This window comes from Salvia hispanica, chromosome 4 (genome assembly GCF_029641045.1).
Source record: "Salvia hispanica isolate PSC_SH4W2 chromosome 4, Shi_PSC_v1, whole genome shotgun sequence".
Lineage (NCBI taxonomy): Eukaryota > Viridiplantae > Streptophyta > Magnoliopsida > Lamiales > Lamiaceae > Salvia > Salvia hispanica.
In genome coordinates, this window is record NC_142695.1 from 25,276,803 (window position 1) to 25,297,942 (window position 21,140).

The 21,140-nt window shown below is 35.0% G+C and overlaps 1 protein-coding gene across 2 annotated transcripts; it reads right to left on the reverse strand.

Annotated features, from left to right (window-relative positions):
* Positions 1–7,651: 7,651 nt before the first annotated feature.
* Positions 7,652–13,824, reverse strand: LOC125195980 (transcription factor-like protein DPB). 2 transcript variants are annotated; one of them, XM_048094296.2, is made up of 10 exons: positions 13,586–13,824; positions 12,998–13,344; positions 12,304–12,377; positions 10,029–10,072; positions 9,503–9,565; positions 9,280–9,432; positions 9,089–9,157; positions 8,902–9,000; positions 8,359–8,429; positions 7,652–8,229 (listed from the first exon to the last, which is right to left on the reverse strand). In XM_048094296.2, the coding sequence occupies exons 2-10, from the start codon at positions 13,270–13,272 to the stop codon at positions 7,989–7,991; spliced, it is 1,089 nt and encodes a 362-aa protein (XP_047950253.1). In that variant the 5' UTR covers positions 13,273–13,344; positions 13,586–13,824; the 3' UTR covers positions 7,652–7,988. The 2 variants fall into 2 exon arrangements, with proteins under 2 accessions (XP_047950253.1, XP_047950252.1); XM_048094295.2 differs by having other exon boundaries at positions 12,304–12,383.
* Between the last annotated feature and the right edge of the window lie 7,316 nt (positions 13,825–21,140).

The window sequence follows — 21,140 nt, forward strand, 5'->3', positions numbered from 1 at the left end:
ACCTATAGTACAACCAATTCCCGAACCTTCGACTTCTATAGATAGTGTTGTAGTGACGCGCCGCAGTGGGAGGGTCTCTCATGAGCCCGAAAGGTACATTAGTTTGGGAGAATCTATGGATCACTCCTCGGACAGCAATGTACTAGATCCCTGGAATTTTGCAGAGGCGCGGGCGGATGTCGATAATTGCCAATGGGTAAGTGCAATGGATTCGGAACTACAATCTATGATAGACAAAGACGTCTACGATTTATCTGTACTACCCGAAGGCTGTACTACCATTGGGAGTAAGTGGATATACAAACGTAAATGTGGACCCGATGGAGGAGTGACATCCATTTATCTCAAGAGATGTGTCCTAAGACAGCATCTGAGAGAGCAGAGATGAGAAGGATACTGTACGCTTCGACAGTTGGTAGTCTCATGTATTCTATGCTTTGTACAAGGCCTGATATTTGCTTTGCTGTTGGCATGGTAGCAAGATATCAGTCAAATCCGGGCCAAGGACATTGGACTGCAGTAAAGAACATACTCAAGTACCTTAAACGGACTAAGGACTATGTTCTAGTTTACAAAGCAGGCGAGCTATGTCCTTTGGGATATACTGATTCAGACTTTCAAGCTGATCAAGACTCGAGGAAATCTACTTCTGGTTATGTGTTTACCTTAGGAAGTGGAGCCGTAATTTGGAAGAGTGTAAAGCAGAAATGCATTGCAGACTCTACCATGGAAGCCGAATATGTGGCCGCTTCAGAGGCTGCAAAGGAGGCTGTATGGCTCAAGAACTTTCTTATGGACTTAGGTGTGGTTACGAATCTGCCCAAGAGCATCACCATTTATTGTGACAATTCTGGTGCTGTGGCAAATTCGAAGGAACCAAGAGCTCACAAAGCGAGCAAACACATAGAGAGGAAGTATCATATCATTTGAGATATAGTACAGAGAGGAGACATACAAGTGGTCAAGATTGCGTCAGAGAACAACCTGGCAGATCCCTTTACAAAGGCATTGGCGATCAAACCGTTCGAGCGCCATGTAGAAGGAATGGGAGTTCGACTCGCTCGAGACCTCAACTCGCTTTCAGTATAAGTGGGAGAATTAGACGTAGTGCACAATTTTTTTTGTATACTCGAAAGCTGTTTTAAGTAAGTGGGAGATTGTTAGAGTTTGTATACTAGAAATCACCTTTCGAGTGATTGAATACTGTTAAAACTCTTATTTTATTTTCCAAAGAAATAAACAGATTATTTTTGTCATAATGTTGTTATGTTTTACATTTAATGGATGTTTATTACATGTTTAAATGTATAAGTAACTTAACAAAGTCTAAGTCTTTGTTTTAGTAGATCGGATGGGGGCGTCGTTCACTTTAAGGTAACACGGTCAGTTCTGAACAGAGAAAAAGAAGAATTTCACAACCTAGATAGGCTTAGACTACCTATCATGAAAGGTTGCAATGTTAGTCTGATTATTTCTAAGCCTTACTGAAATAAGATGACGTTGGTGTGGTATAGCACTGAATGGATCTAACAGCGAGACAGTCTTTATGCTATCTACTGAAAGACGAGGTCTTGTAAATTATTATTTCTTAATCAATGTACATTAGCATTCAGCATACGGTATTGATTACGCACTACTTTGACTTACCAAATGGTGTGGGTTTCTTGCAACCCAATAAGCCTGGTATATTGGGTAATGGTGATTAATATCTAGCGGTGCTAGGATTGCTATTATGTTGAATCGTGCGCAAGGTGAGTCTCGTTTGATAACATCCTCAAGAGAAGCTTGAAATAAGGTTTTATTATTCGGAACCTAGCTAGTTAGAGTTTAATTACTCTATGAATAATTAAAAAGATTTTCTTGCTGAATCCTCTCTTGGAATAAATAAGATATTAATTAATTAAGTCCATAGCAGACAATAATTAATTAATGTATGTTTCTATCTTAAGCCCGGGAAATAAATATCAAGTAATGGAAACCCGAAGTACTTATAATTTCGGATTTGGATGGGGAGTGCAATATTACTTCTGTAGTGGTTGCTCGTAATATTCCAATTATAAGCTAATATTAAATTGGGTTTAATTTAATTAGTAAGGAGCCCATATCCAAAGTCTTCCATAGATCCCTATCTGGGCCCAATATGTGACTTATTATAAATATGAGAATAAAGGAGACAGAAAACACAACTTTTGTTATTACTCAAAATTTTCGTCCCTCTCTCTTTCTAGCAAGAAGACGATTTTTCCTCTTCTTCGAGGGATTGGTTTTCTGTCTTCTTTATTTAAGTCCTAGTATAATGGTGAGATCTGCCCACCCTGATATCAGTTTACAGTCCGGGAACCAGACAGAAGATCCGTGGTTTTGTACAAAAGATCTTCACGTGGAGAAGGCGCTAGCTATCTTCGATTCTTTGGAGAATCATCAAGGTATAATGGCTAAACCGTAGAAAAGCATGTTTTAGGTTTCAATTAATTTAAAGCATGTTTTATTTGAGTTATGAGCATGATACATTTTGATAATTACGCGAATAGAATTTGTCTAAATAATCTGCTAAATAGATCAGAATTATTATGTAATTGATTTATGTTAGCGCTTCCGCTGCCAACCCCTTCAGTTGGAATATTCCATAAATGGTAATAGGCCTCACACTCCACTAACCTTTTTCCACTGACATTTTATTATAAAACTGATACTCCCTCCGTTCCTGAAAATTGTCACCTATTTTCATTATCGTCCGTCCCTAAAAATTTGTCAGCTTTCACTTTTACCATTTTTGTTAGTGGATCCTACATTCCACTAACTCATTCAAACTCACATTTTAATATAAAACTAATATATAAAAGTAGGACCCACATGTCACCAACTTTTTCAACCCACTTTCTATTACATTTCTTAAAACCCGTGTCGGGTCAAATGGTGACGAATTATTAGGGACGGAGGGGTATATAAAAGTAGGACCCACATTCAACTAAAATTTTTCACCAATTTTCGTACTCGAATGAGACACCTAAAATGGGACGGAGAGAGTACAACTTATCAGGAATCTTAAGTTTTAAGTATTTAATGTAGTGGAGTACAATTTATTATTACTATTATTATTATTATTATTATTATTATTATTATTATTATTATTATGCTTATTTAAAATAATAAATTGATTAAATTTTTTAAATAATTTAAAATTATAAATCATACTTAAGTTTAATATAATAAATAACAAATTCCAATATTATTATTATGGTATTTATAATTTTTATTATCATAGTAATAACTACTCCTTTCGTCCACGAATAGGAGTCCCGTTTTTTCATTTTAGTTCGTCCACGAATAGGAGTCTCGGTTCATAATTACCATAAATGGCAAAGAGACTACACATTCCACTAACCTATTCCACTCACATATCATTTAAAACTAATGTATACAAGTGGGACGCTTATTCCACTAACTTTCTTCCACTCACTTTTCTTAACATTTCCTAAAATCCGTGTCGGATAGAAATGAGACTCCTATTCGTGGACGGAGGGAGTAATAGTTACATCCACCTTTTTCTCTTTTTAATTAAATATTGAATCCTCTTTCTCTCTCATGTTAATACTTACACTCACCTTTTTCTAGCTCTAATTAAACACACTCAATAATTCCTAAAATTATGTGTCGACTAACAAACGTATCATCTTAGCCGGAACGAAGAGAGTAATAGTTACATATCTGGCAAAGACCAACCTAAGGGCTTGTTCGCTTAGGCATATTTAATTTCGAATGAACTAAAACTAGATCAGTTATGTGGGGAGTATGGCCCACCAACATGGAGATGAATACAGTGTTCAGTGAGTCCGATTGGCATCATATTTGGGCCTTAGAGCATTCACAATGGAAGGGCCCTCCCAGAGGGCCTATCTCCCTGCAATAGAAAGGCCCTTTCAAAGGGCCCGTCCCACTTCCATTTCATTTCCACATCATCACTATTTTGTGTTATTTTTTTTTCGCATTTCTATATTTAATACTACACCCGTCCCAAGTTACTTGAGTTGTATTCCATTTTAGGTTGTCCCAAGTTAATTGAGTCATTTCTTTTTTTGGTTTAAAACAAAACATATAATTTCACTTACTTTATTCTTTCTTTTACTTTACTCTCTCTTCTTTCTCTTATATTCTCTCTTCTACTTTATTTTATTCACTAAACACAACTTTCTTAAATCTCGTGCCGAAAAGAAACGCCTCAAATAACGCGACACGGAGGGAATATATTTTCAAATTAAATAAATTTTTTTAAATACAAAAATATTAATACGCAAATCTCTGTTTTATTACAATACTTGTGGAGTATTGATCGGCCCTTCTTCCAGCTGTGGGGCCTATCATCGGCCAAGGCCGATCAATTGGCCAAAAGGGATAGAGAAGCAATGGTTGTGTTTTGGCCGTTCTTTGGCCCTTCTTCCGCAATGGTTGGCTGATAAGGGTCGGTCTCAAGGCCTAGAGATCGGCCCAACCAAGTGAGTGCTCTTATTCCCAGTGCTACCCTTTAAACAAGGTCTACATCAGTGGCATGATCATTCTTCAAGGTCAAGAGAAGGTCTTTCTTTCACAATCAAACAACGATGTCAACAAGCAATACACAAAGCTCACCTCACCCCCAAACAAGCCGACCGTTTCATCCTCGCCTTCCGGAACTGGCTCTCCCGACACAGCAATAGCTAGCCCTAGTGGTTTGGCGGCACTGGCGCCAACCTGCCACTTCTATCAACCGTACTCTCCAAACGTCGGGTACTAATCCATCAATCAATTCAATATCCAAAATTGGATTAGTAATAAACTAAATCTCAATTCCTCTCTGATGCTAGACAGATACAAGCAGCACACTCAAATGGTCATCGTGTAAGAACGCACACAACATGTTCGAGAAATTTCAAAAGCTTTTTATCGAAGCAGCCATCGTATCGGTAACCACAACCGGAATTCCTTCCAACTTCCAGCGGCGAATCATCATTGGAGGATGGATTTATTTTCTAATTCAGATGGAACTTGATCGTAGGACAACTTGAGTCGATCCATGGTTCCATCTGAATTATAAAAAAAAATTCATTCTGATTCCATCGGAGGACAACTTGAATCGACCCATGGTTTACCATCCTCGATGGAATGTTGTGTTGTACGTCACCACTGAATGTCGAAAGAGAGCTCTCCGCGGAATTAGGGGGGGCCTTTTTTGTGAAAAAAATATACACCAATTTGGGAAAATTCAATTTAAGTTGGGGGTAAATAAGCCATTTGATGTATAATTCATCCGTAACATGATCTCGGATATGTATATCACAAATTTGAAAAAAAAATATTCTGGACGAAAATGAAAGCTAAAATGCGAGCCTTGCAATTTTACTTGGCTTTACAAGATTGCTAACACATTATCTGAATACATGAAATTCATCAGATATAAGCCCATAACTAAGGGTGCTTAAACAGTTCTCCGGTTCTCGGTTAAGGGTTTAGGGTTTAGGGTTTAGCCGATTAATAAAGAATCCAAAACCGGATTTTCTGGTTCCGGTACCGGTTCCAGTTCAGAACCGGAACCGACCGGTTCCTAACCGGGAACTGGATTATAATTCAATTATTTTTTTTATAATTTAATATACCAATAAATCTAATTTAATTGAATTAATTTTGAATTAAAATAAAATAATTTGAAACATTGAGTGATTTTTAGATTTAAACAGTGTTAGATTTGCGAGCTCTATTTTCTAGAGTATTTAAAATGTTTAAACCGCGATACATTGAATCTACAATTATTTCCCTAATCCATTTTTTATGAACTAACTACAACGAGCATGACATAATAAGTTTGTTTTTTTGGTTTTCAAAAGAACTTATACAAATACAATATCGTTTCATATGTTAAAAATTTAACTTTATAACAAATTTATGCAACAATTCATTTAACATACGATTTTAACCTATTTGTGAATAATTTATTAACTGTTCCGTTATAAACCAAACAGTTACAACAAGATCAATTAGTATTGAAAATTCCAATGAATATTTGTTTAACCAAAAAGGGAAAATGGAATTCAATTTTAAAACTCAATTTTTTAAAAATGTGCTAAAGTTTAGAACTCCTATTTTTGTATTAAAAAATTGTTAATATAAACTAGTCCGACCTACTACACTTGTCATCACTCTTATCCATATATGAATATTATTAAATTTTGGTTTGTATTTTTGTGTATTTATTTGAATTTTTAGGTATTATTTGTTATATTTCTAGATGTTGGATTATTATTTTTTTAGTATTGAACTATTTAAAATTATAAATAAATTCGGATTAAAATTACACATCGGTTCTGGTTCGGAACCGAAATCGACCAGTTCTTAATTTATGAGAATTTTAAAACTGGTAAACCGATCAATTGGTCCGATTAGAACCGGAACCGGCCGAATAAGCATACCTGCCCATAATCGCCTATTTCATGGAAGGTGAACACCTCCTAAGTATTGGACATTAATTCATCTCCATCTATGCCGTTAATTTTTAGGAAGTCCCAAATGTAAACACTTATTTTCATAAAAATAATGTTTACAATTTTAATACAGCCCTATTTATTAGCTCTTTATTAAGTGATCATCAAAATAAAAATGGAGATATCAGATTTTTTTCGTACGTAGGAGTATAATTATATTTCCCAATATCCTTGTAAAAATTGCCATAAGCGCGGCCAGAGTATTTCCATTTAACCAACACGTTAAAATCCAGTCTCATACAAGTTAATTCTCGACTCAGATTCCTAAATTTTGAAGATTGAAAGAATTCCAAAATTTGACTAATCCGTGGAATTTAAGGGTGACTTAATTACATGTTGCAAGACAAAGTGCCAAGGTTTCATCATTATAAGTTGGCTAAAGCTTATAACTTCGAATGCAATTTTGCCATATAAATTTTGAACGTTTACTCCCTTCTGCCATCTTGTATTACTACCTCCATCTCACAATATTGGGTTGGGAAAAAACAGTGAAATATGAAACCCATATTTTTCATATTGATTTTATAATAAATGTTAGCGAACTGATTTAGTGAAATGAGATCCATTTACCATTTATGATAAAAGTGAAACAAGACTCTTACCGCGGGATGAACCAAAATGATAAAATGTGACTCTTATTGTGGGACGGAGGTTATACAAGAATTGTGAACCATTAAATCATACTTTCAACTGTGTTCCAAGTCTAAATTTTCTTCTAGTACTCCATCGTCCGCCATTAACAGTCTCAACTTACCATTTTAGTGCATCTGTCATTAGGAATCCCAATTCATTTTACTATAAATGGGTATGTAGACCCTACATTCAATTAACGCATTTCCCTCACATTTTATTATAAAACTATTATAAAAAAAATGGATCCATATTCCCCTTTCTTTGTTTCTAAATGGAACTCCTAATGACGGACAGAGAGAAAACATCTGCCCCCTTCTAGAAGTGGGCTTAGACTTGGGCCGGGTCAAAACCCGATAAAAATAAGATAGTAAATGGGAGCACTTTATTTACGAAGCAATGAATGACAGCGGCTTCTTAAAATCATTGAAGGAAACAACCCAAAACGATTGTTTTAGACTATGTGTAGCCAAAAAAAAAAGTTGCAAAAATATAGCAATTCTTGAATCTAAGGAAAATAAGAAGTTATGCAAAAATAAGTCGAAATATGGTTTGCCTAGAGTTGAAGTTCATCTTCTAAACAACGAAGACAAAGGGGAGCATAATTTTAGACGCCTATAGTGTGTTATGTATAAGATGATCTACCAAGTAATCAAGATACTCATACTTACCTGAGGGATACAAAAAATCCTACTTTCCGCTCGATTCAGCGCCATGCAAAAAAGTTCTTGTAGGCGATGGTAGGCTATAACGAGCCCGCCCACCTGCTCTGATCCCATTTCATGTAGTATATATGTACAGATGTGACGAGGATATTACTGGAAGATTCAGCGTCGGAGTCCAACCCTAATGCTGCTCGTGCTTCACACGTGCCTTCAATATTCCGGGAAGCGGGGATGAGTTTGGAGGCCTACTCGAGATGCTTGACCCGGAAGGATGAGGTCCTTGAGTTCGGTAGCTAGTCACCATGCTGCAGCTCTCGCCTCCATCTGAAGGGATATTTTGGGCAGTGCCATCGTTTCTCGACTTTTCAGCGAATTTCATTGCCTTGAGGACATAGTTATCGTCGTGTAGCTCAAAGGGAGTGCTGCAGTTGAGACATAATTATAGAATGGAAAAATGGAATATCGAGATTCTTGAAAGTATACTAGTCAATTAATAATTAAAATGTGACTTCACACCACCCAATAATAATAATGTAATTGAGTTTCCTTACCTATTGAAATCAAAATGCACCAGTTGCATGTCTTCAGATATTTCCACCTCCACAGTAGCGTGAGGACGAGTCTACAGTTTTACCAAATCAACGAGAAGCATTAGATTCACTTAGAAAAACACACCTTTTGGAGGTACAAACATCAGCATCATCTAGCAGTTTTAGGGAAAAAAACTACAAGCATAGTCATGGGTTTGAAAGCAAAAGATAATGCAGCTCAGTCGAGTATAGTTCAAGAGCAATAGTTTCTTTCAGAAAACACCATTACGGTTTAATTTGAGTTCAAGTGATTCCTCCCTAAAAGTCATAAATATGAGTTACACTTGGACCGAATAAAGAATGTAACTTTTCTATGACTTTTAAATGGTTGGAAGGGCTTTTGGCTGAAACTGACATAGGTACACTTCCAAAATATACTCAGTAGTAATGTTTGAATGCATGTACAAAACCTATAAAGACAACTATTACTCTAACACCAGTTTCGGTTGTCTTTATTGTAAATCGCAAGCAAGAAAATCTCTGCAAAACATCACTCAACTCTACCTGGACCAATATAAAAGGCAATGCAACTCCACCAGTCGGAGTGTTTCCTGAACCATATAGTTGCTTATTGCGCTGTATGAGGTTTTGAAGGCCAACGTACTGTAACAGAACATAGGGCATTAAAGAATTAGTTATGGGACTACTCAAGAATATATTATACACACACCCATGAATCATAACCACTTACTTGTTCCTCCAATTCTTCCAGATATGCTGCTTTCTTTTCAATTCGGCTTCGAACTCCAAGGCGTTCAGTCTGCAATTAATCATTCACCAACTGAGATTGGATTCACAGGAGTAGAAAATTAATCTGGCTTTGACATGATAAACGGGACGTGGAATGAGAGAAGGATGGTAAAAGGAACAGAGAACACTAACCTTCAGTTCTTCAATGTCGTCCAAACTAGTCCGGGGAAGACCCTTCCACTGTATATCCTTTTTATCTTTAGAGATTATATCCATTGCCATCAGCACATTCAAAGCATCATAAACCCTCCGACGAATGTTTTTCTCATCGTATTGTTGCTGTGACTGTATTTCGCAATCAGAATCAAGTATAGGTTTCACAACCAATAAACACATATAAATCATGATTAAGTACCTGATCTGGAGATGCAAGACTATTGTTGGGATCAGAAAATTCAGCAACGAGCTCATCAGCCACCTAGAATTGCATATTTTAAGTCAGATTAGATATTAAACATCAGCATACTTAAATTAACATTGGACTAAATACAATAAACCGATATCAAAAAGTGGATCCAGAATTGTTAAGAAAGAAAACAAATAGTACTCCCTCCGTCCCAACTAAGTTCAGTCAAGACTTTTGAGCACAGAGATTAAGAAATTGTGGTAAAAAGTAGGAGAGAGGAATAAAGTAGGAAAGATAAAGAGACAGTAAAGTAGGTGATGGAATAAAGTTATGATGATTGGATGTTTTGTTTTTTGTCAAAAAAAAGGAAATGACTCAACTAAGTTGGGACATCCCAAAAAGGAATACGACTCAACTTAGTAGGGACAGAGGGGAGTGGCTATAAATTAAGAAAAATCGTGCTTCTGTAGCATAAGGAATAGGGAACGAAACAAGTGGTATTTACTAACCAAAGATTGAAAAGAAAAGATCAAACCTCGTTATAAGTAGTTCTTCCTTTGCTTTCCACTTTCTCGCAAACTATCCACAAGAAGAAAAGTTAATACCATGTAATTTTTACTGATAGCATATTCCAAGACCCTTAAAATTCACTCTTCAAAAGCACAAAGTGATGAAGAAGTCGCAGAACTTTCTACAAAGATAATGAACAAGAAAAACCAAAATTCTCATTGTGTTGCGTTAATCCTACAAATTTGGCCCATGCCCCTCTCGACTTATCTTACAGCTAAACTTTCGGAATAGAAAAAGGATGATGCTGCATCTGATCCAATTGTGGGAACAGTAATAAGTCAAACAAGGTTTCCTCAGCAATTTGGAGAAAACTTTAAATACAGCTATACTACTATGTATGTGTGTGTATATATATATAGGGGAGCAGTGGAGCACTAGTGTCCTTCCACCCTTAGAGTAATAACATACCACTAATATGGTCCCTTGGATCTTGAATTACATGGCCTAGATTTCCCCTATACGAATTGCATTACACCTCTTGAGTATTGCATTCCAGGGCTAAATTTTTCCACCTTGAAAAAATCGGTGGAATCATATATGGAAATCCCTATAATTAAGGCGGCTTTAATTATATCAAATCTATACCAAAAATTGATAACAGTTCATATGTCATGCATACTTTATAATGCTGTAATGTAATGTGTTGGTGTATATATTGCATGCTTTGTATCACTCATATGTGTATGTTAGATCTTCTCTTCACAGAAAATATCATGTACTAATGCAATATCAATTCCCGTGTAATGCATACTTTATATATATCACATGTTTGTTTCATTTATATGACATAGATGAAATTCGATGTGTTTTTCTATTCAAATATCAGATTCTACATAACGCCGCCTCTATTATGTTATAATGTTAGTAAGTTCATGATTAAAGGAATAACAAATTATATATAATGCAGACTGTACAATGTTGCAATGCAATATGTTATTGTATACAAAGCCTAACGAGTTTTTGTAACGCAAATTATAGATTGTTTTGATGCAAATACTCTTGCAAACAAAATAAGAAAATGCTATAATAATACTCCCCCCCCCCCGGTCCCATAAAAATATGGGCATATGCTGTGGCACGGGAACTAAGACAAAATTGGTAAAGTAGGAGAGAGGAGTAGAAGGATAGTTAAAGTAATGTTAGTGGACAGTGGGACCTGCATTATTATTAGTATTTTGATAGTGGTATGAGTTGTAAATAACCTGATGCATAGAGGTAATAAATTGTGATAACTTTCCATAAATGTTAATGCCCATATTTCTATGGGATGGACATAAATGGAAAGTGCACGTATTTTTATGGGATGGAAGGAGTATTAATTAAGAACTTAATGTCATATCTATCGAAAATTAGGCAAAATCGACATTTACCTTGTTGAGAAATAATTACTCGTAAGTCGTAACAGTACTCCCTCCGTCCCACCATAATCGTGTCACTTTTCTTTTTTTGGGTGGTCCCACCATAAGTGAGTCATTTCCCTTTATAGCAAAAATAATACATTTTCTCTATCTTACTTTATTCTCTTACCTACTTTGTTCTCATTTTACTCCTCTACTTTTTTCTCTCACACTTTACACTATCCATTTAACTCTTTAAATACCAATTTCTTAAATCTCGTGTCCGAAAGATGCGCCTCGCTTATGGCGGGACGGAGGGAGTCTGATTCAGAAATAACCAAAACATGCGTACAAGGCTAAAACTTTCGAAAACGAGGAAAAATAAAACATAATGCAAAACGAGCTTATGTTGAATGGAGATTACATATTGTTATGATCCAAATATTTTCTGTGAACGAAATAAGGTATTGTTATAATAATATTAATAAAGGAAATAATATCAAAAGGGAATAAAATCATCGCATACCGGATATTATAGAAAACGTAACTTACCATATGTAAAAAGATTACTTCCATAATTTCCATACTTTCCATAAACAAATAGAAATTTAGATTACATAAATACCCTTCCTTATTAAATTTATATAATAACAATTGAAATTTTTTATTGCCACATGGCAATTTCTAGTGCACTGGCTAAAAAAATCAAATGGCTTAACATTGTTGTATGTTATTAATTTAAAATTAGTTATTTTTTAAGCAACCCGTGTATACATATATGTGTTTGCGTGTGTGCGCGCGCTCGGGAGAATACGCCAACTTAATATTCTAAGCATACTAGTTAACTTTCAGTAATTATACTTATTAAGTATGCAAAAGAAGGAGATGTAAATAAATAGCAACCTTTCATGCTGAACTGACGAAGCCCACGGCCACTCTTATCACCTCCAACTGCACGCTGTCCTCTCTTTTTCTTCCTGTTCCTGTTAAATTTACAGTAAATTACAATTGCAGAGAGATAAGCAGAAACTATAGCAGGCTTTCAAACTCATTTTATGGATTTTAATAAGATATCTCCAATTAAAAGGGCATGGATCGCAAACCATGCTTGTCATAGTCTTATAACTAACAATGTCTATCATCCCACCAAAATGACCAACAGCTAACACGATTGAAACCTTATGTTACATAATTGACGCATTAGAATCATCCTTGAGTAACAGCATCGAATTCACAAAATGGCCCTTAGATCCAGTAGTCCCTCAAACTCGTGTTATGGATGTTTAATATGACATCTCAAATAAAGAATGCCATGGATTACACACTGTGCTCGGTGTTATCTTATAAATAACAATGTCTATCAGTTCATTGTCTTACAAAATCACATACTAACGAAGTACTCCTATATCGCATCAAAATCACATAATGAGCCTTAGCTCCATCTTGAATAACACTCCCAAACAAGACAAGATCATACTATTCACTTGAACTCTAGCCGAAAAAAACAGCAACCAAATCAAACTCCCCATAACTAACAAAATTCAATGTGAAAATCTACAAACCACAAACAAAACGCAAAGAGGGGTCAAAGTCTCACCCAGCAGTCCCCTGAGACCCTGCATCATCTCCTTGGATATCAAGATTGTTCATCCGCATTATCGCACTATCACTGACCGTAGTAGCCATAGCAGCCTCACTCCGGCTCGAAGGCGACCCCACGCTACCGCTAGTTGACTTGGATTGACCGCCAGAGACGGTGGTGCCCCATGACCTGGTGGCTCCACCTAAACCACCACTTCCTTTAGATACCGTTGATGAGTTCTTATTCCCATCTTCTTGAGTACTACTGTTGCTGTTGCTATGATTCCCCATTTTCACACAGCAATTCACATCAAACTCAAGCCAGACCCAAAATAGTCCTAAGGAATTCACCCAATTCCGAGCCTGTGAAAAAAAGGTATCGAATTTAAGACATCAGATGAAAATTGGGCGAAAATAAACTATAGGTTTTAGGAGAAATTCTGCACAGATTATGGTTTCAAAACAATTGAGATAAAATTGGGCAAAATTAGTAAAGTCAGCCGATAAATTCTATAAATTAGGGATTTTTCCGAGTAACCCACGAGAGGACTCCACCAGAAAATGAACTTCGAAAAACAATCACCAAGTGAGGAAAAATCTTTACCACGAAGCGGATTTCAGTGTGTTGAAAATAAAAAAGGGTTTGGAAGGCTAAATCTGCTGTTTTAAGTGGTGCGATGCTGTTGTGATTTTCAGTTCCTGAAAACCTAGATACCCAGATTATTATAAAATAAAAGCTTGTGGAAATTTGTTCATTCTGTTAGTGGTAAAAGAGAGAGAGATCTGTCGAAAAGGGCAAAAGATGAGTGCGACTCTCTAAGCAAAGAATCGCACAGGGAAAAGTGGTTCCTTTTCTTTACTGCTATTACTCCATTTATTTAACTGGTTATCGACAATTTGGGAAAACATATTTTAAATAGTAAAATTATAAATACATAATTTTTTACTTTTGGACAAAAATAGTTTTTTGGTACCTCGTGACAAAATTAATCTACGTACCAAATATGTTATTTTTAGCCGAAAAAAGGTATTTTATCTTCCGTTCTTTTTTTCTTTTTTCTTAATTTTTTTTTTAATAAAAATAATAACCTCGCGACAAAATTAATCTAGGTACCAGACATGTTATTTTTGGCCGAAAAAAAGGTATTTTATTTTCCATTCTTCTTTATTTTTCTTTTTTATGTTGGGAGGTAGACCCATGACGTCGATTTTTACGTTGGAGGCCACAAATCTTGGATATGTTTCTATGTTAGTTTCGACTGAAGATGCTATTGTTAGAGTTTGTATACTATAAATCACATTTCGAGTGATTGAATACGGTTAAAACTCTTATTTTACTTTCCAAGGAATAAAACAGATTATTTTTGTCATAATGTTGTTATATTTTACATTTAATGAATGTTTATTACATGTTTAAATGTATAAGTAACTTAACAAAGTCTAAGTCTTTGTTTAGTAGACCGGTTGTGGGCGACGTTCACTTTAGGGTAACACGGTCAGTTCTGAACAAAGAAAAAGAAGAATTTCACAACCTAGATATGCTTAGACTACCTATCGTGAAAGGTTGCAATGTCAGTCCGATTATTTCTAAGCCTTACTGAAATAAGATGATGTTGGTGTGGTATAGCATTGAATTGAATCTAACAGCGAAACATGTCTTTATGCTATTTACTGAAAGACGAGGTCTTGTAAATTATTGTTTCTTAATCAAAGTACGTTAGCATTGAGCATACGGTATTGATTATGCACTACTTTGACTTAGCAAATGGTGCGGATTTTTCGCAACCCAATAAGCCTGGTACATAGGGTATTGGTGATTAATATCTAGCGGTGCTAGGATTGCTATTATATTGAATTGTGCGCGAGGTGAGTCTCGTTTGATAACTTCCTCAAGAGGAGCTTGAAATAAGGATTCATTATTCAGAACCTAACTAGTTGGAGTTTGATTACTCTATGAATAATGAATAAGAATTTCTTGCTGAGTCCACTCTTGGAATTAATAAAATATTAATTAATTGAGTCAATAGCAGACATTAATTAATTAATGGATGTTTCTATCTTAAGCGCGAGAAATAAATATTAAGAAATGGAAACCCGGATTACTTATAATTTCGGATTTGGATGGGGAGTGCAATATTACTTCTGTAGTGGTTGCTCGTAATATTCTAATTAGAAGTTTATATTAAATTGGGGTGCAATTTAATTAGATAAAAGCTAATTGGAAGAGCTCATATCAAAAACCTTCCATAGATCCCTGTCTGGGCCCAATATGTGACTTAATATAAAAAGGAGAATAACAGTGACAGAAAACACACTTGTTTTCCATCAAAATTTTCGTCCCCTCTCTCTACCTTGTAGAGGACGATTTTTCCTCTTTCCTCTCCTCCGTGAGAAAGGTTTTCTGTCTTCTTTATTTTAAGTCCTAGTATACTGGTGAGATCAGCCCACCCTGATATCGGTTTTACAGTCCGGGAACCAGACAGAAGATTCGTGGTTTAGTACTAAAGATCTTCATGTGGAGAAGGCGCTAGCTATCTTCGATTCTTTGGAGAATCATCAAGGTAAAATAGCTAAATCGTAGAAAAGCATGTTTTAGGTTTTAATTAATTTAAAGCATGATTTATTTGAGTTATGAGCGTGATACATGTGATAATTGCGCGAATAGATTTTGTCTAAATAATCGACTAAATAGATCTTGATTATCTGATTTATTTGAATTAAATTCAAAGCACGCTTCCGCTGCCAGTCCCTTCAGCTATAACATAGATGATAGAAATTTGCAATAAATATAGATGATTATGAGAATTATTAGAGGAAGTGTAATAAATACTCCTTCATATTTTTTTAATATAATAAGAATGACTTTTCATTAAGTTTATTCATTCTATTCATCCCTCACTAAGTGAGACATTACTTTTGGACACATATTTTTAGAAAACGAAAGAAAAAGTAAGAGAATGTGTCAAAAAAGAAAAACATCCCAAAAATAAATGTGAATTACTTAACAAGGGAAAGGGAAAGAGTCACAGTATATTATAGTGAAATTGGTCTCTAAAACCATGAACTTTGCCTAAAATTTGGTATTTCCCATGAACTTTGAAATTGGTATATAATATCACAAACTTTGCATTTTGTTTGGTATTTCCCACGGCATGTTTATTACTATATTTGACTAACTTACGAGGCTTTTATCATACTTGACACAATTAAATTAACGTGGTTTTCAACGTGACTTTTTATGCTACATGTTATGAACTTTGGTTTCAAATATTATAAAACATATCACGGTTGCCTATGTTAAATAAGATTTTGATGAAAATATCTTATTTGAGTGAGTTCGGGAAATACCAAACAAAATGCAAAGTTCGTGATATTATATACCAATTTCAAAGTTCATGGGAAATACCAAATTTTAGGCAAAGTTCATGATTTTAGAGACCAATTTCCCTATATTATATGATATATTTACATATTTAATCTTACTTTATATTATATGATATATTTTAACATTAAATCTTTGTCAAAGTATAACTATTTACTTAACAAAAAAAAAACAAAATTTTCATTTTTTACTAAATTAGTCAATACGTAGAATATTCTATTTCATCGTAATACAGATCTATAATATACTATAGAAGTACATAATAATATTACTAAAAAAGATTATTCTGCAAAACAAAAAGAAATCTAAACTGAAAAACAAAGACAAAACTATTAGATAAGTCAATACGAAGAATATTTTATATTATAAATCTATAAAACAGAATTTTGTAAATAAAAATTTTACTCCATGTGAAAAGAATATTTTGCAATTTTTTGGTAATTTTCATGGGTATTCACTGGCTAACCTAGTGATTATTTCCTGCGCTAATTTGTGGGCATCTCAATGGGTGGGACTGACGACCCATGGATTTAAGACTGCTTCATATCCAAGAGCAGGGATCAATCCCCTGACCATTTGATTAAGGATGGACGAGTCTCACGTCATTTAACCACACCCATGGGTTTAATATTGTGCAATTTTTTGATGGCATATAAAAAAGTTAAAAAGAAAATTTTAAAGGTGGAAGAATACGCAATTTTATATGCATCAAATTAATTAGAGAAGAAGAAGAGGAGGAGAAAAAGAAACAAGATTTTTTCTAATATAATTTTAGGTATTCTATTAGTATACCCAAAAATGGCCTTCATGGCAAAAATATGAAAATATGTTTTTTTTTTTTTTTTGGTATTTTGGAGCAAAAATTAGAATTCCAAGTAAAAAAAATGTGATTTTTAGGTATCAAATATGCTACAAAAAATATCAGAGACTACTTATTTTTTTTAAACTGAAATATCAGGTACCATTTTTTAAGTTTACTCTTTAAAATAATGGTTCAAACTAAAATAGTTACATTCTAATTTTTACTCTTATAGAATGTTTTAAGTGTAAGGTCCTATTAGAATGATAATTTCGTATTCCTTTCGTCCACGAAAAATAGACCGCATTTGTCATTTTTTGTTGTTCACAAAAAATAGACCAAGTTTGTAAAAAGACCCCATATTTGCTATCTAACACAATTAAACACTATTAATAATATGGATCAACATTCCACTAACGCTACTTCTCTCTTACTTTACCAATTCCACATTAAAACTCGTGTCATTCATGGAAGGATGGAGTATTTAGTACTCCATCCGTCCTATGAATGATGTCCCATTTTTTTTAGTTTGTCCCATTGAAGATGTCACATTTCCATTTTTAGAAAAAGCTCTCTCTCACAATAATATAAATATTATATTTTCTCTTTCCACCTAACATACAAAATAAAACCTCCTAAAATCCCGTGCCGTCCAACAAGTGTGACATTGATGTGAATCAAATTGTAGTCCTTTATTGCATTATGTTAACGAACTTTTTAAGATGAAAAATGGACTCATTTTGATATATTGTAGGACAAAAGACCAAACTATAAGAGAGAGAGGAGAAAGAAAACATGGTCCGAATCTGAACAGTAATCAGCCATTGAAGATCAATTTCAAATGCTTCTACAAGTCCACCATTGCATTCACCTTCGAAAGAGCTTCGCGTGGATACCTAGCACGCCTAATCGGAGTCCGGATGAAGAAGATATGACTGGTTTACGAAGACTGCGCAATACAGTGAAAAACGCGCGGGCGGGCGTAAATTGCCCGACCGGGCGTTTTGCGCGTATGTCGCGAGACAGAAAAAACGCCCGGGCGGGCGATTTTTGAGCAACAAAATGCCCGACCGGGAAAATTGACTGGGCCTGTTTTTTCAGCCCAAACTATATAAATAGCTAGGGCACGACTTCCTATGGGACTTTTGGCGGCTGGAAAGATTTTAGAGAGAGATTTGGAGCTTGGAAGCCACACTTGAAGAAGGAGAGCAAGATTGAAGCTTCATCCACCCAAGCCTTGTCCCCCATGATATTTTTAGCTTATTTCCTTGTTATTGTGACCACCATAGGTGGCTAGAGCTTGGGATTACTTCTAATTTGTAGTAGGGTTGTTGAACATGAACTTCTTTAATTGAATTTTTATGATTTCCTTTGCTTTTTAGTTCTTGTTATTGGTGATTATTCTTATCCTTGTTGAGTTGAGCATGTAAATTTAATTTAGAAATTGCCTTAATTCTAATGTCTCTTTAACTTAGAATAAGGAGCAAACAAAGATAAGGAACCTTCGAATTAGAACCGATTAGGTGATAAACCGGGGGTGGATCCTTTGTGTTGAATCGTGTTAGAAGCTAATCTCGAGCTTACTATGCGACTGTAGGAGTGAGGGGTGTTAGAGTTTGTATACTAGAAATCACGTTTCGAGTGATTGAATACTGTAAAACTCTTATTTTATTTTTCAAGTAATAAAACAGATTATTTTTGTCATAATGTTGTTATGTTTTTACATTTAATGGATGTTAATTGCATGTTTAAATGTATAAGTTAACTTAACAAAGTCTAAGTCTTTGTTTTAGTAGATCGGTTGTGGGCGGCGTCCACTTTAAGGTAACACGTTCAGTCCTAAACAAAGAAAAAGAAGAATTTCAAAACCTAGAAGGAATTAGACTACCCATCATGAAAGGTTGTAATGTCAGTCCGCATATGTTAGGTTTGGTATACTGAAAAGCATGTTTCGAGCAAGTTTCGCGCGAATAGAATCTTGCTTGTATACGTAAAACTCTACAATCCACTTTTAACCCGATTCAGTATTATTCGAGCAGTCTCGCACGAATAGAATCACTATTATTATTACATTGTGTTTGCTTGTGCATTTATAAGATGTTTTACAAACATTTAAATGCATAAGAAGTAAACAAAGTCTAAGTCTTTTGCTTAGTAGACCGATTGTGGGCGTCGTCCACTTTAAGGTAACACGGTCAGATCTATGCAATGCTTTGCAAAAGAAAAAGAAGAATTTCACAACCTAGATAGGCTTTGGCTACCTATCGTGAAAGGTTGCAATGTCAGTCCGCATATTTCTAAGCCTTACTGAAATAAGATGGCATTAGTGTGGTATAGCACTGAACGGATCTAACAGCAAGACGTGTCTTTATGCTATCCACTGAAAGACTAGGTCTTGATAAAATATTATTTCTTAATCTACATATGTTAGTATTGAGCATACGGTATTGATTATGCACTACTTTGACTTATCAAATGGTGCGGGTTTTTCGCAACCCAATAATCCTGATATATTGAGTAGTGGTAATAATATCTAGCGGTGCTAGGATTGCTATTATGTTGAATCGTGCGCGAGGTGAGTCTCGTTTGATAATGTCCTCAAGAGGAGCTCGAACAAGGTTTTATTATTCGGAAAACTGGCCAGTTGGAGTTTTATTACTCTATGAATAATAAATAAATGTTTCTTGCTAAGTCCACTCTTGGAATTAATAAGATGTTAATTAATTAAGTCCATAGCAGACATTAATTAATTAATGGACATTTATATCTTAAGCGCGAGAAATAAATAATAAATAACGAAAACCCGGATTACTTGTAATTTCGGATTTGGATGAGGAGAGTTCAATATTACTTCTGTAGTGGCTGCTCGTAATATTCCAATATAAGCTTGTATTAAATTGTGGGTTCAATTTAATTAGTAAAAAGCTAATTGGGCGAGCCCATATCCAAAACCTTCCATAGATCCCTGTCTGGGCCCAAAAGGAACTTAATATAAATAGGAGAATAAAGGAGACAGAATAAACACAATTTTTATTCTCAAAATTTTCGAAAATTTTGAACTCTCCAGCTGTGGAGGATTTCGAATTCTTCACATTTTCCCAAAAGGATTTCTTCTGTCTTCTTTATTTAAGTCCTAGTATTTTGATAAGATCAGCCCACCCTGATATCGAGATACAGTTCGGGAACCAGAGAGAAGATCCTTGGTCTAGTATTGAAGATCATCATGTGGAGAAGGCGCGAGCAATCGTCGATTCTTTGGAGAATCAAATCGGTAACTCTAAACCGTGGAAATCATGTTTAGGATTTATTTTCTATGAGCATGAATTATTTGCGTTCTAGCATGCAATTATCTGTTTAACATGTGAATTGATTAATCGCATAATCGGTCAAATAGATCCGTATCTGATTTATTTGTTTTGTACAAGTCTTCTGCTGTGCAAGGGGCACCAAACCCCATCAGCATATTTATAAGCCTTACTAAAATAAGATGACATTGGTGTGGTATAGCACTAAACGGATCTAACAGCAAGGCTTGTCCTTGGGCTATCTGCTGAAAGGCGAGGTCTTGATAAATATTTTGTTTCTTAATCAATGTAGGTTAGCATTGAGCATACGGTATTGATTATGCATTACTTTGACTTATCAAATAATGCGGGTTTTTCGTAACCCAATAATCCTGATATATTGGGTAGTGGTGATTAATATCCAGCGGTGCTAGGATTGCTATTATATTGAATCGTGCGCGAGGTGAGTTACGTTTGATAATGTCCTCAAGAGGAGCGCGAAATAAGGTTTTATTATTCAGAACCTAGCTAGTTGGAGTTTGATCACTCTATGAATAATAAATAAGCGTTTCATACTGTTAGAGTTTGTATACTAGAAATCACGTTTCGAGTGATTGAATACTGTAAAACTCTTATTTTATTTTCCAATAAATAAAACAGATTATTTTTTGTCATAATATTGTTATGTTTTACA